Raw genomic sequence first — 21,474 nt, 5'->3', positions numbered from 1 at the left:
ACCATGTGACCTTTTGTGTCTGGTTTCTTTCACTCAGCCTGATGTTTTCAAGGTTCATCCACATTGTACTGTGTGTAGGTACTTCATCCTTTTTTATGGCTGAGTAATATTCCGCAATGTGGTTGGACCACATTTTGTTTATCCGTTCATTAGCTGACGGCCATTTGAGTTGTTTCTGCTTTTCGGCTATTACGGATGATGCTGTGAACATTCACATACAAGTTTTTGTGTGGCCAGATGTTCTCATTTCTCTTGCATTTGGAATCCCTGGGTTGTATGGTGTGCAATTAAATGAAGACCACCCAAACAAGAACAAGCAAAGGCTATTTATTCGAAGCTTGCGGCAAGGGAGCCAGCCACCGTCACCTGTGTTTGGCAGAGACTCAAAGGCAGGTGGAGAAGTGGGAAGGCTTTATAGTGAAAGAAAGGGAAGGCTTCCAGTGTGCCGTGATGGGAGGCTATTGGTGTGCAGAAAGTCATGGGCGGGTAGCTAGAAGCAGGCATCCAAAGTGATTGATGAGGGGGTGCATATTTGGCTCTTTCCAATTGGTCCTAAGATGGAAGTGGGAGCCAAAATCAGAAAAAATGTCAGTTATGAATCTGGTCCTGGCCATTTGGGGCTTGTTGTGACGGGGGTTATGGTTTGGTTGCTATTGAGATAGGGGTCTGACTTCTTACAAGTCTGACTTATAGATACAGTTGGCCCTCCCATGTCTGAGGCTTCTGCATCCCAGGATCCCAGATTGAAACTCTTTGAAGTTGGTTGAATCCGCAAATGCGGAACCGCGAATACGGAGAGCCGACTGTAATGGGTTGGCTTCCTTGCTGGTGCCTGCAGAGTGTGGGTCCGAGTTCTCTTTTTTTCTGTAATATCTGGCCCTGGTCCATTTGTCTATTCAGTCTCTCAGCGGTGTCTCTCTGTTTAGTTGTTTGAAGAACTCCCAGACTGTTTTCCAAGGCGGCTGCGTGATTTCACGTTCCCGTGCGTGTAAAGTTTTATAACCTGGCTTTTGTTTTTCTTTTTCAACTTAACATTAAGTTGTGAGTGTGCTACTATGTAACATCCACACACATCTTGGAGATTCTGCGCCCCTGCAGGCATTAACCCTGTCAGCGCCACCTCCTTCCCATTTCCACCCGAGGCTACTTCTTCATCCATTTGCCGCCTGGGATGCGTCCCCCGTCTCTGTCCCTGAGGCTTCTCTTCTGTGGAGTAGACACCCTGGCCCCTCACCTCTGTCGTGCCTGGCGTTGGTGCCCTCGGTATCCTAGCCGTTGTCCCTGGAGGCTGCCCGTGGTGGCTCTTGCCTTAATTTTCTCCTTTGCTGAGTAATTCACTCCACAGCTGTTTGTGTGTGTGGATTATTTGCCGGCCTCTGCCCCCAGGTCCTGAGATAGGGGTTGATCGAGGGGGTTCTGTACCCCGGGCATGGGAGGTGAGCCCGTGCTCTAGAGTGTGGCTGACCAGGTTCAAGTCCCTGCCTGCAGTCTGGCCCGAGGGGTTGTCTCACCTTCTGCCCAAGGAGCCGACTCCCTTCCTCCTGGGACATAATGCACGTCCAGCCAGGGATTCAGTCCCCACGCAGTGACTCACGGCATAGGTCGGGTGGGTCACCGAGTGTCCCCCTGGCCCTCCAAGCCACCAGAGCCACCTACTTTTTTTTTTTTTTAATATTTATTTATTTGGCCGTGCCTGGTCTTAGTTGCGGCACGCGGGATCTTTGTTGGCGGCATGTGGGATCTGGTTCTCTGGCCAGGGATCGAACCTGGGCCCCCCAGATTGGGAGCATGCAGTCTTAACCGTTGGACCGCCAGGGAAGTCCCCAGAGTCACCTACTTGAGCTCTGTGCTTGCGAGTCGTCTCTCAAAGCCACTCCAGCTCCCGGCGAGCGCGACCTGTGTGTTTCCCGCCTCCAGATCCACGGCTCCCAGGACTTCAACATCTGCGTGAAGGACATGATCCTGGCCGATGTCCCTGAGCACTTCCGGGGCACCGTCAGCATCTGGGCCATGGTGACCAGCACGGACGGGAGCCAACAGGTGGCTTTTGATGACTCCACCCCCGTCCAGAGACAGCTGGTGGATGTCCGGTACTCCAAGGACACCAGGAAGCAGTTCAAGCCGGGTCTGTCCTATGTGGGGAAGGTAAGCCCTGGGCGTGGTGCCCAGCAGGGGCCGTCAAGGTCACAGGCTCTGCGCTGCCTCCCAGCCCAGCTCCTGCCCAAGGACAGCTGTGTAACCACTGCAGTGCATGCTACGGGCCCCACAGCCGTGACTTGGCCGAATACTACATCGTTTGATTGTGCCAACAGAACTTTTGCCCTCTTGGGATCAAGGGACTGCTTTGCTGAGTGTGATGAGAGCTGGTACCCAGGGCAGGGGACACTGGACATTCTGCTCCACCTAAAAGCATGGTTTCCTTTAATCCACATAGTTAGACATTCCCGTACCTAGAGCGTTAAACCATGATGCTACGTATCCACTTATTATTATTTTTTTAACATCTTTACTGGAGTATAATTGCTTTACAGTTGTGTGTTAGTTTCTGCCTTATAACAAAGTGAGTCAGCTATACACATACATATATCCCCATATCTCCTCCCTCTTGCATCTCCCTTCCATATACACTACCAAACGTATCCACTTATTAAATCACCTTCCTTAACTGGGTTGACGTTACCTCTGGATGACTTAATAGCTAAGTCCCTAAAAGGCAGATCCCCATCCCTGAGACAGACTGATTCAGATCCCCTGTGGGGAACAACATTTTGAACAAGCCCCCATCTCCCTCCCACCCACCACACCATTTTTTCTACACAGTGAAGTTTGAGGTGGCTAGAAATTCGAGATCCTTTTGCTGAACTGGGGTATCTGTGTTTCAATTGCAGCTGAGGGAGTCAAGGCCAGTGGAGCCTAGCATCACCTCAGGGGGAAGCTGGCCATGCCCTCTAACCCCTGCCTCTGCCCAGCACCCACACCCCTGTCCCCTTTTATGTTCCATGGGTCACCCACAGGATCCTAGCGGTCTGTCCTCATGCTGTGTCCTGCTTCTCCTGCTCTGCTCTGGGACCTCTCTTCTCCTCCATGATGAGATCTCAGCTCCCACTGTCCCACACACAGAGACACAGCTTGTGTGCCCCTGGCTTTGAGGGTACCAGCTTGAGTAGAAGCTAAGGCACCATGTGCGGGGTCAGATGGTGTATGAAGAAGGGGCTTGGAGCTGTCCATTCAGTGAAAGGGGAGCATTTCACCTACACCTGAGAAATTTCTACTGTCTGCCTTAAAGAACGGAGCTGAAGCTGGTCACCCCATCACCAGATAACCTACACAGTTGAGGGGTGCTCCAGGGTCCTTCAGGAACCACTGACCGTATTTCTTCACAATATCTGAACCCCTCATTCTGACTACCTTTTCTACCTGCCTGAATGAGTGAGGTCTGAGAGTCACGTGGCACTGTCCGTGGCATTGCCCGCCCCATTCCTACCTGGCTGTGGCACCAGGAGAATGGCTGGCATGGGGTGATTTGTGCCTTGTGACTTCTTTGCCAAGTCTAAGGTCATAAAAGTTTTCCCCTACGTTATCTTCGAAGTGTTTTGTAGTTCTAGCCATTACATTTAGGTCTCTGATCCATTTTGAGTTAATTTTGGTATATGGTGTGAGGTAGGGATTCAACTGCATTCTTCTGCATGTGGAGATCCAGTTGTCCCAGAACCACTTGTTGAAGGGATTGTTCTTTCCCCATTGAATGGTCTTGGCACCCTTGTCATAAATCAATTGACTATAATCTTTTTCTTTTCTTTTTTTTTGCTGTGCCACTCGGCATGCAGGATCTTAGTTCCCTGAGCAGGAATTGAACCCATGCCCCCTGCAGTGGAAGCATGGAGTCCTAACCACTGGACTGCCAGAGAATTCCCCCTCACCATATTTTAATCTTATGTTTTTGAATCAATTGACTATAGATGGGTGGATTTATATCTGGACTCTCAGTTCTTCTACTCTACTGGTCTGCATATCTGTCCTTATAGCAGTACCACGTGTCTTGATTACTGTACCTTTGTAGTAAGTTTTGAAATTGGGATGTGTGAGTTCTTGGTTCTTTTTCAGGACTGCTTTGGCTGTTTGGGGCCACTTGTAATTCCGTATGAATTTTAGCATTAGATTGTTGATTGCTGCAAGGAAGCTGGCTGGGAGTCTGCTGGGGGATTGGGTTGAATCTATAGATCCGTTTGGGAAGTGTTGCCACCCTAACCACGTTGAATCATTGGTGACTCCTTCCAGGTGGAGCTGTCCTACCCAGACGGCAGCCCGGCTGAGGGGGTGACGGTCCAGATCAGGGCAGAGCTGACGCCGAAGGACAACATATACACCACCGAGTCTGTGTCCCGGGGTGGGCTGGTAGGGTTTGAGATCCCCTCCATCCCTGTGTCAGCCCAGCACGTGTGGCTGGAGGTGGGTGAGTCACCTAGACCCTTGTCATTCAGCCAGCAGGCATGGATTTGGCCCCTCCTCCAGGCCATGCTCAGGCACTGGGTCAGTGGACCTGGGTCCTGCCCCTGCCCTGAGGGAGTTCAAAGTCTGATGGGGGAGGCTGATAGTAAGTCAGGTAACCCGACCACCCCAGAGTGAGGCGGGAGGCTGAGAAGAGATGAGGGTGCCTGGCTCCTGTGAGGGCATCTTCCCAGGTGGACTCCTGACGAGGGGGAGGTTCAGCCAGGCTGCTTCCAGGAAGGTGGAACAGCATATGCATAGCCCCAGAGGCCCACAGTCCTAGTGTAATTGGATCCTGCAAATGCCCAGCCAGCCAAGCCATTTCAAGGAGGTATGGAGGAGGGAGCCAGTGGGGCTTCCCCTCACCTCACAGGGGTGCTCAGGGCTTACCCAGAAGGCAGTCTGTCACTCCAGTGCCCATAGTGGGGGATGTCTGGGCGGGGCCACAGGTGGGCAGACGGGAGGTGATGATGGAGAGGACACTGAGCCTGGAGCTGTGGAGGTAGAATTGGCAGGACCTGGTGTCTCCTTGTCAGGGGAGGGAGGAGCAGGTGTGGTAAAGAGGATGTCCCAGCCCTCACCCCTATAGCTGGTGGTAGGCGTGGTGGCCCCACGGACACTGGGATGGTGGGGACAGAAGGTAGCTGGGAATAAATGTGTAGGTGGGAGCCGAGGACACTTGTGGTCACTATGTCCCCTGTGGGCGACATGTCCTTAAAGATTTTTTTTTTTTTTGCGGTACGCGGGCCTCTCACTGCTGTGGCCTCTCCCGTTGCGGAGCACAGGCTCCGGACACGCAGGCTCAGCGGCCATGGCTCACGGGCCCAGCCGCTCCGCGGCACGTGGGATCTTCCCGGACCGGGGCACGAACCCACGTCCCCTGCATCGGCAGTCAGACTCTCAACCACTGCGCCACCAGGGAAGCCCTCCTTAAAGATTTTTAACAGCCAGGGATCCCCAGGCCACCAGCACTTTTTACCACCTGGCTACAAATTTGGAGGTTCCTGCTACCCCACTACCTTACAATTACAGCACCTATGGACGTGTAACATTATATTCATTTCAGGTGTTCAACATAATGATTTAATGTATGTATATATTGTGAAATGACATCACAATATGTCCAGTTACCATACACAGTTACACTTTTTTTTCTTGTGATGAGAACCTCTAAGATCTATTCTTTTACCAACTTTCTCAAATGTACAATACGATATGATTAACTATAGACACCATGCTGTACATTACATCCCCAGGACTGAATTTGTAACTGGAAGTTTGTATTTTTTGCAATTACGGTTTTATCATAGCAAAATGATACAACTTAGGACCAACCAAAGAGAGAGACACACATGCATAGGACGAGAGCTGGGAGGGTCCCAAATTTGTAGCTTCGTGTGCTGTCCCCATGGAGTTGGAACACGTCACCCTCCTGACACTACACAGAGCATTGCCAATAGGGATGCTCACTCCCACTTTGGTGTCCACAGTTTTAATTGGGGTTTCACTACATAGGCTTGATTGATTAATCATTGGCCCCATGACTGAACTCAGTCTCTAGCTGCCTCCCCTCCCTAGAGGTCAAGTGGACACCACATCCCGTGGCTCAAAGCCCCAACCCTCTAATCCCATGATTGGTCTTTCTGGCATGATTGTCCCCATCCCGAATTATCTCATTAGCTCATATTATCAGGACCCACCATGAATAGCAAAGACACCTGCATCACTTGGGAAATTTTAGGGGTTCAGAGGCTATCTGCCAGTAACTGAGATAAAGGTGGGCCAGCTTCTTTTCTCTAGTTGCGGTGAGCGGGGGCTACTCTTCATTGAGGTGTGGGCTTCTCACTGCGGTGGCTTCTCTTGTTGTGGAGTACGGGCCCTAGGCATACGGGCTTCAGTAGTTGTGGCTCGCGGGCTCTAGAGCGCAGGCTCAGTAGTTGTGGCGCACGGGCTTAGTTGCTCCGCAGCATGTGGGATCTTCCCGGACCAGGGCTCGAACCCGTGTCCCCTGCATTGGCAGGTGGATTCTTAACCACTGCACCACCAGGGAAGTCCCCAGCTTCTTTATTCTTTATCACACAGAGGTCTTAGACTACTCCCTTCCGGCCCCCACTTCTGGCATCTCTCTTGTGTTAGCCACACTTTTCCAGCAGCAAGTGAAGGCAGCAGGTTCAAACTCCCAAAGGAGCAAAAGTAAAATAACTGCCAGTTCCTGGGGCATGAAGAGGGAGGATGGAGAGCTCCAGGGGGAGCAGCGTCCAGAGCTCTGGGGATGCTGCCCAGCGAGGCTTCTCCCTCTCCTGACCACCATCTCCCCTGTGCTCACTTCCCAAGGAGGTTTTGCCCTCCGAGGAGCCACCGAAGGTGCTGGCAAGCCCAGGACATGGGCTTCCCTAATATGCCCATGAGGGAACTGTCTCTCAGTGGCCACGTGGGCCACCTGCCATTGCCTGAGCCAACCCCTGACACCCTGTGGCCAGCCTTGGACACTTGCTTCCCGTGGAGCTGGGGAAGGACAAGCTAGCCACACTGGACCCCATGCTCTGAGAATTGGGGAAGAGGTTCTCCAAAGGGAAATTGGAGCATGAGAAGATCTTGCTGCAGGGCAGGGCGGGGCAGGCAGAAGGGTGGAGTCGGGACACGTCACCCTCCTGATACTACACACAGAGCACAGCCAATAGGGATGCTCATGCCCACCTCAGTGTCCACAGTTTTTATTGGGGTTTCATTACATAGGCTTGATTAAGACCCCCTTCCTACACCAAGCATCCAAGCCTTGATCAAATACCCTCTCTTCTTTAGACCAAGGTGACAGCCCTCGGTGGAAAGCTCGTGGGGGCCCAGTACCTGCCCAGCTACCTCTCCCTCAGCAGCTGGTACTCCCCAAGCCAGTGCTACCTGCAGCTGCAGCCGCCCTCCCTCCCCCTGCAGGTAAGGCTTTCAGGTGTGCCCTTCTCGAGCAGGACGGGGCCCAAGAAGCAGCATGCACGTGCCTCCAGGGAGCCTGCACATGCCCCAGCAGGGTTAATGCTGATGCTGACACAGGAGCCCCATCCCTCCAGCAAGGGGAGTATTGCATGGAATGAATTCCTGTAATTTATTTATGATGCACATTTAGGCCAAGGCCAGGGTTTACTGTGATGTCACCTGCCCTCAGGGTCCTGTTGGCCCTGGTTCCCCACTGTCTGGAGTTTCTTGTGCAAAGGCACCGGAAGTCACCCACCAGACACTTGCAGACACACCGAGTGCAAAGATGAGACGAACTCAGAGCTGGGTCTCACGTTAGTTCTTCCCAAGTCTGTTATTCCATGATCCAAATTAAGTAAGATGCGTGAAGATGTGTGTGGAAATAGGGATCTGTAAACACTGAGCAGGAAATATGGAGACTTCCCATACACCCACTTCCCCTGCATGCAGTTTCCCTGATTATTACCATCTGTTAAAATTGATGAGCCGCTATTAATATGTGATTATGCACTGAAGTCCCCAGTGTATGTCAGGGTTCCCTCTTGGTGGTGCACGTTTTATGACAAACGCACAATGTCATGTATCCACCGTTACAACGTCACACAGGATCGTTTCACTTCCCGAAAAATCCACTGTGCTCTACCTATTCCTCCCTCCCTCCCTCCAACCCCTGGCAAACGCTGAGCTTTTCACTGTCTTTATACTTTTTCCTTTTCCGGAATGTCATAGAGCCAGAATTATACAGTGCGTGTCCTTTTCAGATTGTCTTCTTCTTTTTTAAAAAATATTTATTTATTTATTTGGCTGCAGTGGGTCTTTTTTTTTTTTTTTTGGCTGTGTTGGGTTCGTTGCTGCACGAGGGCTTTCTCTAGTTGTAACGAGCGGGGGCTACTCTTCATTGCGGTGCGCGTGCTTCTCATTGCGGTGGCTTCTCTTGTTGTGGAGCACGGGCTCTAGGCACGTGGGCTTCAATAGTTGTGGCACGTGGGCTCAGTAGTTGTGGCGCATAGGCTTAATTGCTCTGCGGCATGTGGGATCTTCCTGGACCTGGGATTGAACCCGTGTCCCCTGCACTGGCAGGCGGATTCTTAACCATTGCGCCACCAGGGGAGTCCTGTGCCGGGTCTTAGTTGCAGCACGTGGGAACTTTGTTGCCACTTGCGGGATCTTCGTTGTGGTACGTGGGATCTTTTCTAGTTGCGACATGTGGGACCTAGTTCCCTGACCAGGGATTGAACCCAGGCCCCCTGCACTGGAAGTGCGGAGTCTTAGCCACTGGACCACCAGGGAAGTCCCCAGATTGGCTTCTTTCATTTAGCAATTTGCATCGAACTACGTCCGACTCTTTTTCTGACTTGAGAGGGCCTTTCATTTTCGTGGCGAATTATATTGCATCATATGGTTTGGATCAACTGCGGTTTGTTTGTCCCCTCACCTATTAAATGATATATACGTATATGTATGTTTTATAAAGCACTCCGTTAATTCCCCTAATTGATGCTCTGAGGGCTGAGCCCGGCTGCCGTGGGTGGTGGCAGGCTTGCCAGCATTGCCTCTAATGGAAACCACTTGCCAATGGGACTCCCGGGCCCTACCAGTCCTGTAAACCTCTGAGATTCCCTCTCCGAGGGTGCTGCCCAGCCCTGAGGGGCCCCTGGGACGCATCTTGGAGGAACTGAGGTGGCAGGGCTGCCTACTCCCTGGGCTTAATGGCCCTCTGTGGGGGTTATGAGAATGAGAAACTCCAGTGAGGTCGTGCCCAGCTAGGCTGCACACGCTGTTCTTGTTTTAATACTGTTTAACCATCTGTGCAGCGTAGGGGTGCTGGGGTTGGCCACCTTCTTGTGGGGGTGGAAAGGAGTCCTGTGTCATGTCTGCTGGGACCACTGTTCCCGTAGGCGAGGACTTGGCTGGGCCACTCAGAATTTCTTCTTGGAGGGACACCTCTGTCCTGCCTCAGTCAGGTCAGCAGGCGCCAGCTCTCCCCGTCCCAGACTGTCATCGAGGGGCCCTGAGTGTGACCTCAGGGCATTGAGGCAAGAGTGGCCATGCCTGGTGCAGTCCCAGCTCTGTGTTGGGGCCCTTTCTTCTTCCTCCAGCACCAAGGGATGTGCAGGGAGGAGCTGCTCTGTAAATGGGGCTGTCACCCCAATATTTTAGGGTTGCTCTGATGCCATGGGGTTAGTTCGTGAGAAGAAGAAAAAGATTTGCACTCTTTCCTTTTTTTCCCCAACATCTCAAACAGAAAGAGACTTTTGTTTGGGTGTTGTTATAAGGAGGATATTTGCAAATTTAAAGAGAAATAAAAAAAGTATAATAAATAACCATACGCTTTTCACCTAGATTTATGAATTAATATTTTGCCTCCATCCATCTACCCACCCATCTACCCACCCACCCACTCACCTACCTACCCATCCATCTACCCATCCACCCATCCATCCACTCATCTATTTATCTCTCCATCCACTCATCCACCCACCCATCTACCCACCCCCCCCACCGATCCACCCACATCCATCCATCCTCCCATCTACCCACCTATGCACCCATCATCCACCTACCACCCATTCCTCCACCCATCTACCCATCCATCCATCCACTCACCTATTTATCCATCTGTTTCTTTCCACCTTATTTATTTATTTATTTTTTTGTGGTACGCGGGCCTCTCACTGTTGTGGCCTCTCCCGTTGTGGAGCACAGGCTCCGGACGTGCAGGCTCAGCGGCCATGGCTCACGGGCCCAGCCGCTCCGCGGCATGTGGGATCTTCCCGGACCGGGGTAGGAACCCGTGTCCCCTGCATCGGCAGGTGGACTCTCGACCACTGCGCCACCAGGGAAGCCCTGCCCCTTTTTTGACTGCAATATTTAAAAGGAAATTACAGATATGATGCTTCACTCTTAAATACTTGAGCATAATGTGTCTTAAAAATAGGGACGTTCTTCAACATGACCGCAAGGTCATTGTTATATCTGAGAAAATTATATTAACTCAATCATATTGTCTAATTCACAGGCAATATTCAGATTCTCAAAGGTGTCCTCGAGATACAGTTTATATATAGTGTGTGTGCACACCCATGCATGCCTGCACATATGTGTGAGTGTGCATGTCTTGCAGATGCATGCTTGTGCACGTGCACGTGTGTGTGTGCTCACCTGTGTGTGCGTGTGTGTATGCGTGCCTGCATTTTACTCAGGATCAATTTAAAAGTTGCATTTGGCTCTTCTGTGTCCGTAATCGTTCTTGATCTAGAACAGTCTCCCTGCCTTTTCATTGCCATGACTTTTGTAAAGAATTCCAACCTGTGATCTTGCAGATTATTCCACATTATGAGTGAGATTCAGGTTAAAACATGGTTCTGGCGAAACTACTATGTACGTACTCCTTTTGTTGAGCGCCATCAGGAGGCACAGATTTGGGCAGCCCCACCCTTGCTGAAGCTGGGTCTGGTTCCTACCAGCTCTTTCCCTCTGCAGGTGAAGCTAATAAATAATCTGGGTGACACTCTGAGGTCCCTGCCACAGTGTCCTGAGCCCCAGCAACCTTTCACCAAATGCCTTTGGCATCTTTGATGATTCCCTGAGCCCCAGCAACCTTTCACCAAATGCCTTTGGCATCTTTGATGATTCTTGCTGTAATCAGTTATCACATTGGCTTTATGGTGGATACTCTGATTTCTGCACCTATGATGATTCTGACATTCCTTCTAAATTTATTAGCTGGTAAAAAAAGAACTTGCCCCACTATTATTTTTGCTGTATTATTGTTGTTTTCCGTGTGCCTGTGGACTTGTGAACTTCTAAAAGATGATTCAAGGTGTTGTAATCTGTTACCACCATGCTTCCTTTTTTCATTTCAGATTTTGGAATAACTTTAGACTTACAGAAGAGTTGCTCATATAGCGCAGAGAGTTCCTGCATATCCTTCATCCAGCTTTCTTTCCCTAGTGTTTTAAATTGTTTGTCTTTTTGTTTTTGTGAGGGTACTTTATCTATTTTGGACATTAGACCCTTATCAGATATATGACTTGGAAGTCTTTTCTGCCATTCTGTGGGTTGTCCTTTCACTTTCCTGATAGTGTCCTTTGATGCAACAAAGGTTTTTAATTTTGGTGAAATCCAATTTATCTATTATTTTTCTTTTGTTGTTTGTGCTTTTGGTGCCATATCTCAAAGAAGCCATTGCCAAATCCAAGGTCATGAAGGTTTACCCCTATGTTTTCAACTAACAGTTTATGGTTTTAGCTCTTACATTTAAGTCTTTGAACCATTTTGAGTAAACTTCTGTGTATGGTGTGAGGTAGGGTCCAACTTCATTCTTCTGAATGTGGAGATCCAGTTGTTCCAGAATCATCTGTTGAAAAGACTGTTCTTTCCCCTTCAAAAGGTCTTGGCACCCTTGATGAGAATCAGTTTGCCACAGATGTTTATTTCTGGACTCTGAGTTCTAGCCTATTGATCTATATGTCTGTCCTTATACCAATACCACACTGTTTTGATACTGTAGCTTTGTAGTAAGTTTTGAAATTGGCAAGCGTGAGTCCTACAACCTTGTTCTTTGTCGAGATTGTTTTGGTTATCCTGGATCCTTTGCATTTCCGTGTGAATTTTAGGATCAGCTTTTACTTGGACAAAAAAGGCCACTGGCGCTTCGTTAGGCTTCCCCCTAATGTTACCATCTTATGAGACCATGACACATTCGTCAAAACTAAGACATCAGCACTGGACATAACTAAACCCCGGACTTTATTTGCATTTCCCTGGTTTTTCCAGGCACCTGCTTTTTTCGGTCCAGGATCCCATGCAGGATCTCACACTGCATTTCGTGTCCTCCAGTCTGATGGTTTCTTGGTCTTTCCTTGTCTTTCATGACCTTGACACTCTTGAAGAGTTCATTCTTCTTTCTGCTACTCCAGTTTCCCAGATTTGGCTGTGGGAGTGAGTACCTTTGGATCAGCTCCTTAAACGGGTGGGTTCTTGTCTTCAGTGGGAAGTAGAATGACATTTATTAACCACCCACAGTGAACAGGTGTGATGTTGAGAATGATACGTTCATCATTTCATTGGATCCTCAGGACCTTCTGTCCAGGAGATATAACCTTATTTTACAAATGGGGAAACTGAGGATCAGAGAGGTGAAATGACTTGCCCAAGGACCCACAGTGAGAATGATACTCACCACCTCAGATTACCCTCCTCTGGGCATTCAGGGTGGCCCAGATGTTTGGGGAGAGTCATGGATTGTAAAACATGGGGCAGAGGAGGGAACCTCTGGGGCAAAAGTCCAGAGGATGACTTCTCATGCAGCCTGTAACATCAGTGTTGGAAATGGTCACACTCCAAGCTCTTGGGGAGCTCACAGGACCTGGGAGACCTCAGCTGTAACACAGGGAATGAGGGCAGCGTGGAGGTTAAGCATGGGGCTCTGGCTTCAGCCCTTTGGGCTTTGAATCCTGTCCCCACCACTCACTGATGTTGGGAAGGGATCAAATCCCCTCTGGAAACTTGGGGATTGTGATAGAACCCACCTCATCAAGTGTATATCCAATGAGAAGTTCCAGCCCATTGCCTGCACTGGTGCCTGTGGAGTTAGGGAATAGTCCCCAAGACCATCCCCCATCAACTGCAGAATTTGGGGGGGGTCACCAAACCACTTTCAGTTTCTTTAATCTCTGGAGGGAGTCACAGAATCCCTGAAAGCTGTTAGAATCAGTTACAGTTTAATACAGTGAAAGATACAGATTAAAAACAGGCAAGGCAAGAGGATCATGAGGCAGGGGCCAGGTGAGTTCTGAATGTGAACTTCCAGTTGTCCTCCCCCCATAGAGTCAAGGACAGTGTGGCCTTGCTGGCAACAATGTGTGACTACATGCATGGTGTACTGCCAACCAGGGGTGTTCACCCGGGCCTCAGTGTCCAGGGTTTTTAGTGGAGGTTAGTCACATAGACATGGCTAACCACCTGCCTGGCCGACCCTAGTCTCAGCCCCTCCAGAGGTCAAACTGATATAGTGTGGCCCAATGTCCCTACCGTAAATTATATTGTTAGTATCTGGTGTGGCCCCAGACCCCAGATACACAAAGACTCATCAGGCAGGACATTTCAAGGCCTTAAAGATCACGTTCCAGGAGCAGGGGACAAAGGCCAGACCTCTCTTAGGCTAGGTTCAGATCCTTACCACACTGCACTCACGGAGAGTTTCCATCCCCTTATCACGGTTCATCCGCAGCACAGCCCCATTTACAGAGCATCAGCTGAGGTTGCCATGGTGATGTGGCCACAGCCAGGACCAGATGCCGAGCACTCAGTTCTGAAGCCAGTGCTCCTCCCTCAGCTTTCTTGGCCTCCCTGTGGCCCCACAGTGGCCTTCTCCCTAGGGTAGGCTGTGGCATTGGTGCTGGGCTGTGGATGTCAGGCATGGCTCCCCATGCTCCGTGTCTCCCACAGGTCGGGGAGGATGCCCATTTCCCAGTGAAGTCCACGTGTCCCTGCAATTTCACTCTGTACTATGAGGTGGCTGCGAGGGGCAACATTGTGCTCTCGGGCCAGCAGCCTGCCCACATCACCCAGCAGAGAAGCAAGCGGGCAGCCCCGGAGAAGCCCATCCGCTTAACGCACCTTTCCGAGACAGGTGAGCTAGGCCACGGGCTGGAGGTTCCTATATTCCTTCTGAACCATTGAGACTGGGGTGGGCGCCCCAGCAAGGAGGAGTAGGCAGGGTGCAGCCAGGAGGGGGGGCCTGCCTCAGGGTGGAGGGCACACGTCCCAGGCAAGACCGGGTTGGGGCCAGGAGGTTGGGCAGTGACCAGCTGTTGGAGGCATCGCTTCTTGAGGCTGCCATGGGCTGGGCCCCTGCACAGGCCCATGCTGTGCCAGGTTGCCATCTGCCAGGCCCCTTCCGCCTTTGCCCAGACTGATTCCCCATGTAGGGGTCCTTCTTTTCCACATGTTCCTCACAAGACCCACCTCCTCCCCTGGGTCTCCCCAGCCTCGTCCTCTTCACAGCCCTTCTGCCTCGAGCAGGATCCCCTAACTAGGGACTGTGGACACTTGCAGGATATTCTTTGTTATGGGGCCTGTGCTGTGCACTGTAGGCTGCTGAGCGACATCCCTGGTCTCCCCCCACTAGATGCCAGTGGCAACCCCCCTACACACAGTATGACAACCGAAAATGTCTCCAGATATCACCAGTGTCTCTAGGGGGAAAAGTGACGCCTGGGTGTGAATCACTGAGATAGATAGATAGATAGATAGATAGATAGGGAGACAGATTCATAGATAGAATTATCAATAGATAAGTTGATGGATGGATAGAGTCATGGATAGGTGGGTCGATAAAGAGATGGCTTTATAAATAGAATCAATAGATAAATTGATAGATGGATGGTTAGATAGAGTCATGGATGGATGGATGGGTGGATAATTGGACGGATGGATGGATGGATGATGGATAGGAAGGCGGCCAGACAGGCAGACAGGACGTCAGACAGGGTCTCTCTCATCCACGTCAGTTTCTCATCCTCCACACTACTGATGTTTGGGGCCGGATTATTCTCTGTGGGGCTGTCCTGTGCATTGTAGGGTGTTGGATAGCATCCCTGGCCTCCACCCACTAGATGCCAGTAACACCCCCAAGTTGCGACAACCAAAATTACCAAATGCCCCCTGGGGAGTAGCATTGCCATGGTTGAGAACCACTGGCCTGAATGGTGCTTTGGACATTGTGCGTCCACATCCTCTTGGGTTTATCTTCCCTTCTGGGTGAAATAACAGGGGGTGTGAGTATCCATGGAGTAGTTGCCCTGGGCCAGCCCTGGGCTGCCATCTCTTCGCGCCACCCCCTATGTAACCCCCAGAGCAACTGGGGCATCGGTGGTTCTACTGTGGGATGCTGAGCTTTCATGTCTCTCCCCACCTTTGACTTGTCTAAGAGCCCTCTCCAGCCCCAGCAGCAGAGGTCAGTGTGTGCGTGACCTCTCTCCGGCTGACCGTGACCCCCAGCATGGTCCCCCTCGGCCGCCTGCTGGCCTTCTACGTCAGGGAGAATGGAGAAGGGGTGGCTGACAGCCTCCAGTTTGCTGTTGAGACCTTCTTTGAAAACCAGGTAGAGCATCGGGTACCAAACTGGGGGAGGGAGAGGCGATGGGCAAGAGTCATCAGGGCTGAGGGCTCCAGGGTGTCGGGGCTGGGGTAGACTGCACACAGCTGCCACTCAGACTTCACATAGTATGACAGGCAGGACTTCTAAGGGTTGCCCTACCTTCAGGATCCTAAGTTGCGTCTTTACTGGAGATCCTCCAAAACTCACCCAGATGGGGGTTCATTACACACAGGAAAAGTGGTCAGCTGTTCTCTGTCCCTGCTGGGCTCCACTCACGTCCCCCCAGACGGGCTCCGCCCCCCACATCCTCTCCCTGTGCCCTCCAAAACTGGCTGCAACATGTCCTCTGTCACCGCCCCTCTCCCCACCTCTCTTCTCCCCTCCCATCTTCTGCACAGAATGTACCAGTTGCGCCAGCCTGGTTACCGTCATTCAGCCTCCCATCCTTTTCCTCATCTGGGCAGCAAAGCCAGGGTCCCAGCTGAGCTGGCGAGGACCGACTCTTCTCGGAGGGCAGAGAGGGTGGGTGGGTGGGTGGGTCTGGAGAGTTTGGTCAAGCTCCCGAGTTTTCTGCTGTGTTTGGGTCCAGGTTTCACTGACATATTCAGCAAATGAGACCCAACCCGGGGAAGTCGTCGATCTGCGGGTCAGGGCTGCAAGGGGCAGTTGCGTGTGTGTAGCTGCGGTTGACAAGAGCATCTACTTGCTCAGGTCTGGGTTTCGGCTGACTCCCACCCAGGTGAGCGGGGGCCCTTGGGCACTGGGCTCCAGCATCTTCACGGACGTCTCTTCCTTTCCAATAACTGAAAAGCCCCGTATAAATCCAGATTGTCTCTCTTCACTGGGTTCATTCTCAGCAAACCCCATCCTTGTCGCTGTTAGGGTGCAGTTAAAAGATCTTGGAGTCAAATCCAATGTCACGTTGTCCGGGTCCCACCTCTTCAGCCCCACGCTTCCCATCTTAAAAATGGGTTAAAGCCACCAACTCCTGTCTCCTAAGATTGGTTCCAAGTGACACATTGAGAGGAGGTTGAGATGGGAGCATGCCAGGCCAGTTTGGGTTGAAAAGAAACCCTCAGTTGACCAGTTCCTGCTCCCCTTTGTTTGTAGGTTTTCCGGGAATTGGAAGATTACGATGTTTCTGATGCTTTTGGGGTGTCCAGGGAGGATGGACCCTTCTGGTGGGCTGGGCTGATGGCCCGACGACGCCGGCGCTCCTCCATCTTCCTGTGGCCCTGGGGTGTCACCAAGGACTCCGGGTTTGCCTTTGCCGTAAGGAGAGGTGGTCTTGGACCCCACCGCCCCCTTCTGAGCTCCTTTTCCTTTGAAACAAAGGGTCTCGGGGTACAGAGATGGGTTGGGGTGGAAGTTTCCAAACCTTTAGCATTGCAGAATCTTTTTTGATTCTCCCCAGTGGAAGCTCATATGTGGACCCTCCCAATTTGCAAAACGGACGAGAGCAGAATGAGTATCCATTGATAACTTGAACTTGTTCTGGAGCAATGATGATGAAAGTGCTTTGGTGGAAGGAAAACCTACACTATGGGTGCAGGTGCCGTGTTCTCAGGTCCCTTGCTGACATTTATAGCTCAAATCTGTCCCCTTCCTTCCTGGCTCCGGGGACCAGGGCGCTGCTGGAGACGTAATACTCACAAATGTCATTCTAGCCCACTTTAGCATGCTGGCGGTCTCCACTCAAATGCATGAGAGCACTTTTCATCCTAGGTTTTAAATCATTTAAAAGGCATCCTTGGGAATCCTCTGGTGGTCCAGTGGTTAGGACTCTGTGCTTTCACTGCTGGTGCCTGGGTTCAATCCCTGGTCGGGGAACTAAGATCCTGCAAGCCCTGCGGCATGGCCAAAACAAATTAAAATAAATAACAGGCATCCTTTTCCTCCCATTTTTATTATGGAACATTTTCAAACATACAGAAACGTTGAACGAATTAGCGAACACCTGTGGATCCACCACTTGGATCCCACAGTTAACATTTTGCTGTATCAAATATATATACCAATATATAGACATATATATCATTTTTTTATTAAAGAATTTTTTTGATGTGGACCATTTTTTTAAAGTCTTTATTGAATTTGTTACAACTGCTTCTGTTTTATGTGTTTTGGTCGTGAGGCACGTGGAATCTTACCTCCCCGACCAGAGATCAAACCCGCACCCCCTACACTGGAAGGTGAAGTCTTAACCACTGGACCACCAGGGAAGTCCCTATATTATAACAGTAATAACTGCAGCCCACAGTCATTGACTCTTGGTCCGGATTAGGCACTGCGCCAATTGATTTGTTTTAAATAGAGGTGAAATTCACATAGCAGAAAATTAACCCATTTTAAAGTGAACAATTCAGTGGCATTTAGTACGTTCACAGTGCTGTGCAAACCAGCACCTCTGTCTAGTTCCAGAACATTTCCATCACCCCAAAAGGAGACCTGTCACCATTAGCAGTCACTCCACACCCACCCTCCCCCAGCACCTGGCAACCATTGATCTGCCTGTGGTGTTGGACGTCTCATATAAATGGAATCATACAAGATGTGGCCTTTTGTGCCTAGACCACAAACGCGCTGGCCTCCCCTCTGCTCTGCCCTGGATGGTTACTGGGTCCCATGACCCCCTTAGTCCGTGTCACCAAGCCTGGAGAGAGGACTGACTCCCTCAGGGCTACGCAGCAGTGATGTTGGGGCAGTGACCTCTGGGACTACAATGTCCACTTCCCCACTGTGGGTCTGGGCATTATCTGTTGCCTAGGAAACAGGACTGGTGGTGATGACAGACCTGGTGAGCCTGAACCACCGGCAAGACGGCGGCCTGTACACTGATGAGGCTGTCCCTGCCTTCCAGCCCCACACAGGGAGCCTGATGGCAGCAGTGTCCTCCAGACAACCCCCCAGGTAATTGTCACTGCCTCGAGTAGGGTTGTCTAGACTCATACTGTTGACATTTGGGGCTGGATCATTTTCTGCAGTGAGGCTGTCCCACGCACTATAGGGTGTTGAGTGGCATCCCTGGTCTCCACCAACCAGATGCCAGTAACCCCCCGCCCCTACCCCCAGTTGTGACAACCAAAAATGTCTTCAGACATTGCCCAGTGTCTCCTTGGGGCCAGACTCACCAATGGCCTAGTGTGCTGGGGCACTGAGCACTTTGGCCCTGCTCCCCCTAGTCCTTGGACCCATCCAAGTGCATGGAATTGGGGGTTGGGGGTGCAGAAGAGAAGGAAGGTGTAACAGGGGAGCAGATCTGCCTAGGGACAGACAAATTGCGGCAGGGTGGGAAACTGTGGCTTGATCCTCCCACTCCCAGAGACTCTGCTTAGAAAATTCTCTCTATTACCCTTTCTTCTTCCTCCCACCATTTCCTCCTTCCTTCTGTTCCTGTCTCTTCCCCCTTCCCCTCCAAGTCTTTACCTTTTGGAGTTAGACACCAAGTAATTACTTTTCAGTCTTTCTTATTTTAAATCAAATGTTTAAGCCTCAGAGTGTTGCTTTGGCTGCACCCAAGTTGTGCTATGAAGTGTTTCCATTATTGCTGGCTTCCAAATAGATTCTTACTAGCGGAAAAATTGATTTGCCCAGATGTGGCAAGTGACTTACCCAGAGGTGTTTTCAATTTTCAAGTGATTTTTAAAATTATTATAATTTTATGTGTTTTATAAATTTGTGTCAGATGTGCATCATGGCCAGAGAACATGGTCTGTATGATATCCACTATGGTCAACAAACATAGTCTGTATGATACCCATCATCTGGTTTTTATTTTGGAGATGGGCTATGTGGTACATGGTCTGTTTTTGTAAATGCTCATATCTACTTGAAAAGAATGTCCAAGCTCCTGTCATTGGGTATAGGATTCTCTATGAGTACTTTTGGTCAAGTCTATGGTAGATGGTGCCCAAACCCTCCATATCCTTGCTCATTTTGTTTCTTTGTTTGTTTGCTAACTTGTCAATTACTGAGAGAGAGGAGTTCACATCTCCCCCTTAGATTTGTGGCTTTGTCTCTGGTCTCATGGAAACCTTTGTTTCACAGGAGGTAGTGTTTCCTGTTCTCTCCTGTCTTTCCCTTTGTTCCCTCCCTTCTGCTCCCCCATCCCCCACCTGTCTTCTTTCCCACCTTCTTCATTCTCTGCCTCTCCCACTAACTCCTCAACTCCAGCCAGCTTGGGGAGGGGTAGGGTGTTTTGAAGACCTTGCCTTTTCACTCTCCGTGAATTTAGGGGTGTGTAGGCTGGGAAAGGGGAGGCAGGCCTTGGATGTACCCTTTCCTGCCAACTCATTAAATGAGAAGCACAGAACCAAGTGGGCCAGGGATGGGGTCAGTGTGGTCAGCAGTGCCCCAGCATCTGGGTCTCTTTGGAGACCTTGAGGGTGGCACCCAGACTCCTTAGCCCTTGTTCTGAGCCAGATGTGGCCCAGAGGATGTCCCACCCTGGCAGGCCTGTCCATGAAAACCCTCTTCTTCTTTCAAGCCCTCTCTGCCCAGATTGGGAACCTTCCCAGTCCCCCCAGTCTCCTCTGCAGTGGTTTCTGGATACCTGGATCCCCTAGGTTCTTCCTGCCCAAGTCACACATTTAACAGGCCCACAGGGGTCCTCGTTTCCAAACTCCACATCAGGGCATAGGCAGACCAGGCTCCCCCTATGGTACTTTGGATGCACACGAAGGCATTTCTGAGATGTGGTTGAGTGAGGAGGTGGAATATTGGCCCCTGAGCATCCTTCAGCCAGACACTACTCTGGAAGCCTGGAGCCTCCCATGTGCGTGCCTCCTGAGAGCTTGGCCTGAAGTGGATATGCAGGCAGCCTCGAAACCCAAAACCTCAAAGGGAATTGTAAATCCCAATGCAGAAAGGCATAAGAAATGCCTTAAAAAGCAAGTGTTTGTGCCTTTTTGTCATTGGATAATGCATCCTTATTCTGAAGGACATTTTTCGTAACCATATGCATGTGGTTACATTATTTTTCAAAGAGTATGAAAGGGTATATAATGAAATGGAAGTCTCCCTCCCACCTCCAGATCCTCCGCTCCCTTCTAAGAGGCAATAATGGTCAATAATTCCTTAGATATCCTTCTAGAAATTTTCTGTGTATACACAAGGATTTTTTAAAAAAAAAAACAACGCAGTGGGAGAATACTATAATACTGTTCTGTGCCTTCCTTTTTAAAGTCAGCGATAAACCTTAGAGACCATTTCATACCAGTACATATATACTTACCTCACCCTTTTTCACTGACACGTAATATTCCACGGTGTGAATGTACTGTCATTTGATTAACCAGACGATGTTTGTTATTTCTCACAGTGCTGCAGTGAGCCACACCATAGTCTGTCTTTGCACATGTGTCTGTGGTTAATTTCAGGGTTCATCCCTGGGAGAGGTAACCTCAGGTTGAAAGAGATGTGAGCATTTCTAATCTTGAGAAGTTTTGCCAGATGTCAAGTAGGGCTTATTAATATTATTTTTTAAAGAATAGGACAGTCCCTGGACTTCCTTGGCAGTCCAGTGGTTAAGACTTTGCCTTCCACTGAAGGGGGTGCAGGTTCAATCCCTGGTTGGGGAGCTAAGATCCTACCTGCCTCGGGGCCCAAAAACCAAAACATAAAACAGAAGCAATATTGTAACAAATTCAATAAAGACTGTAAAAAGGAAAAGAAAAAAAAAAAAAGAATAGGACAGCCCCTGAGGAAGGTGGGCTGTGAGGTTTCTGAGGATAAACCAAGAATGAAAGCACATGAAAGAATGTATATACGTGTAACTGAATCACTTTGCTGTACTTCAGAAACTAAACTGACACAATGTCGTAAGTCAACTATACTTCAATTAAAAAAAGCTGCAAAAAAAAAAATGAAAGCACAGAGGAAGGGGGAGAGGGGATAGGAGAGCTCTATGTAAT

General features: G+C 50.1%; 1 protein-coding gene across 2 annotated transcripts in view; it reads left to right on the top strand.

Annotated features, from left to right (window-relative positions):
• Positions 1-21,474, top strand: part of CPAMD8 (C3 and PZP like alpha-2-macroglobulin domain containing 8) — a 99,648-nt gene that overhangs the window by 19,661 nt on the left and 58,513 nt on the right. For both annotated transcript variants that reach the window (XM_079918452.1, XM_079918451.1), the window contains 8 exons: positions 1,918-2,145; positions 4,279-4,449; positions 7,291-7,419; positions 13,909-14,092; positions 15,393-15,565; positions 16,152-16,301; positions 16,673-16,834; positions 18,330-18,472. In XM_079918452.1, the coding sequence (XP_079774578.1) occupies positions 1,918-2,145; positions 4,279-4,449; positions 7,291-7,419; positions 13,909-14,092; positions 15,393-15,565; positions 16,152-16,301; positions 16,673-16,834; positions 18,330-18,472 (1,340 nt within the window). The remainder of the gene's footprint in view (positions 1-1,917; positions 2,146-4,278; positions 4,450-7,290; positions 7,420-13,908; positions 14,093-15,392; positions 15,566-16,151; positions 16,302-16,672; positions 16,835-18,329; positions 18,473-21,474) is intronic.

The sequence above is a fragment of the Stenella coeruleoalba genome (genome assembly GCF_951394435.1).
Source record: "Stenella coeruleoalba genome assembly, chromosome: 3".
NCBI classification, from domain to species: domain Eukaryota; kingdom Metazoa; phylum Chordata; class Mammalia; order Artiodactyla; family Delphinidae; genus Stenella; species Stenella coeruleoalba.
The sequence above is the reverse complement of the archived record's forward strand: the minus strand, read 5'-3'. Positions and strand labels throughout refer to the sequence as shown.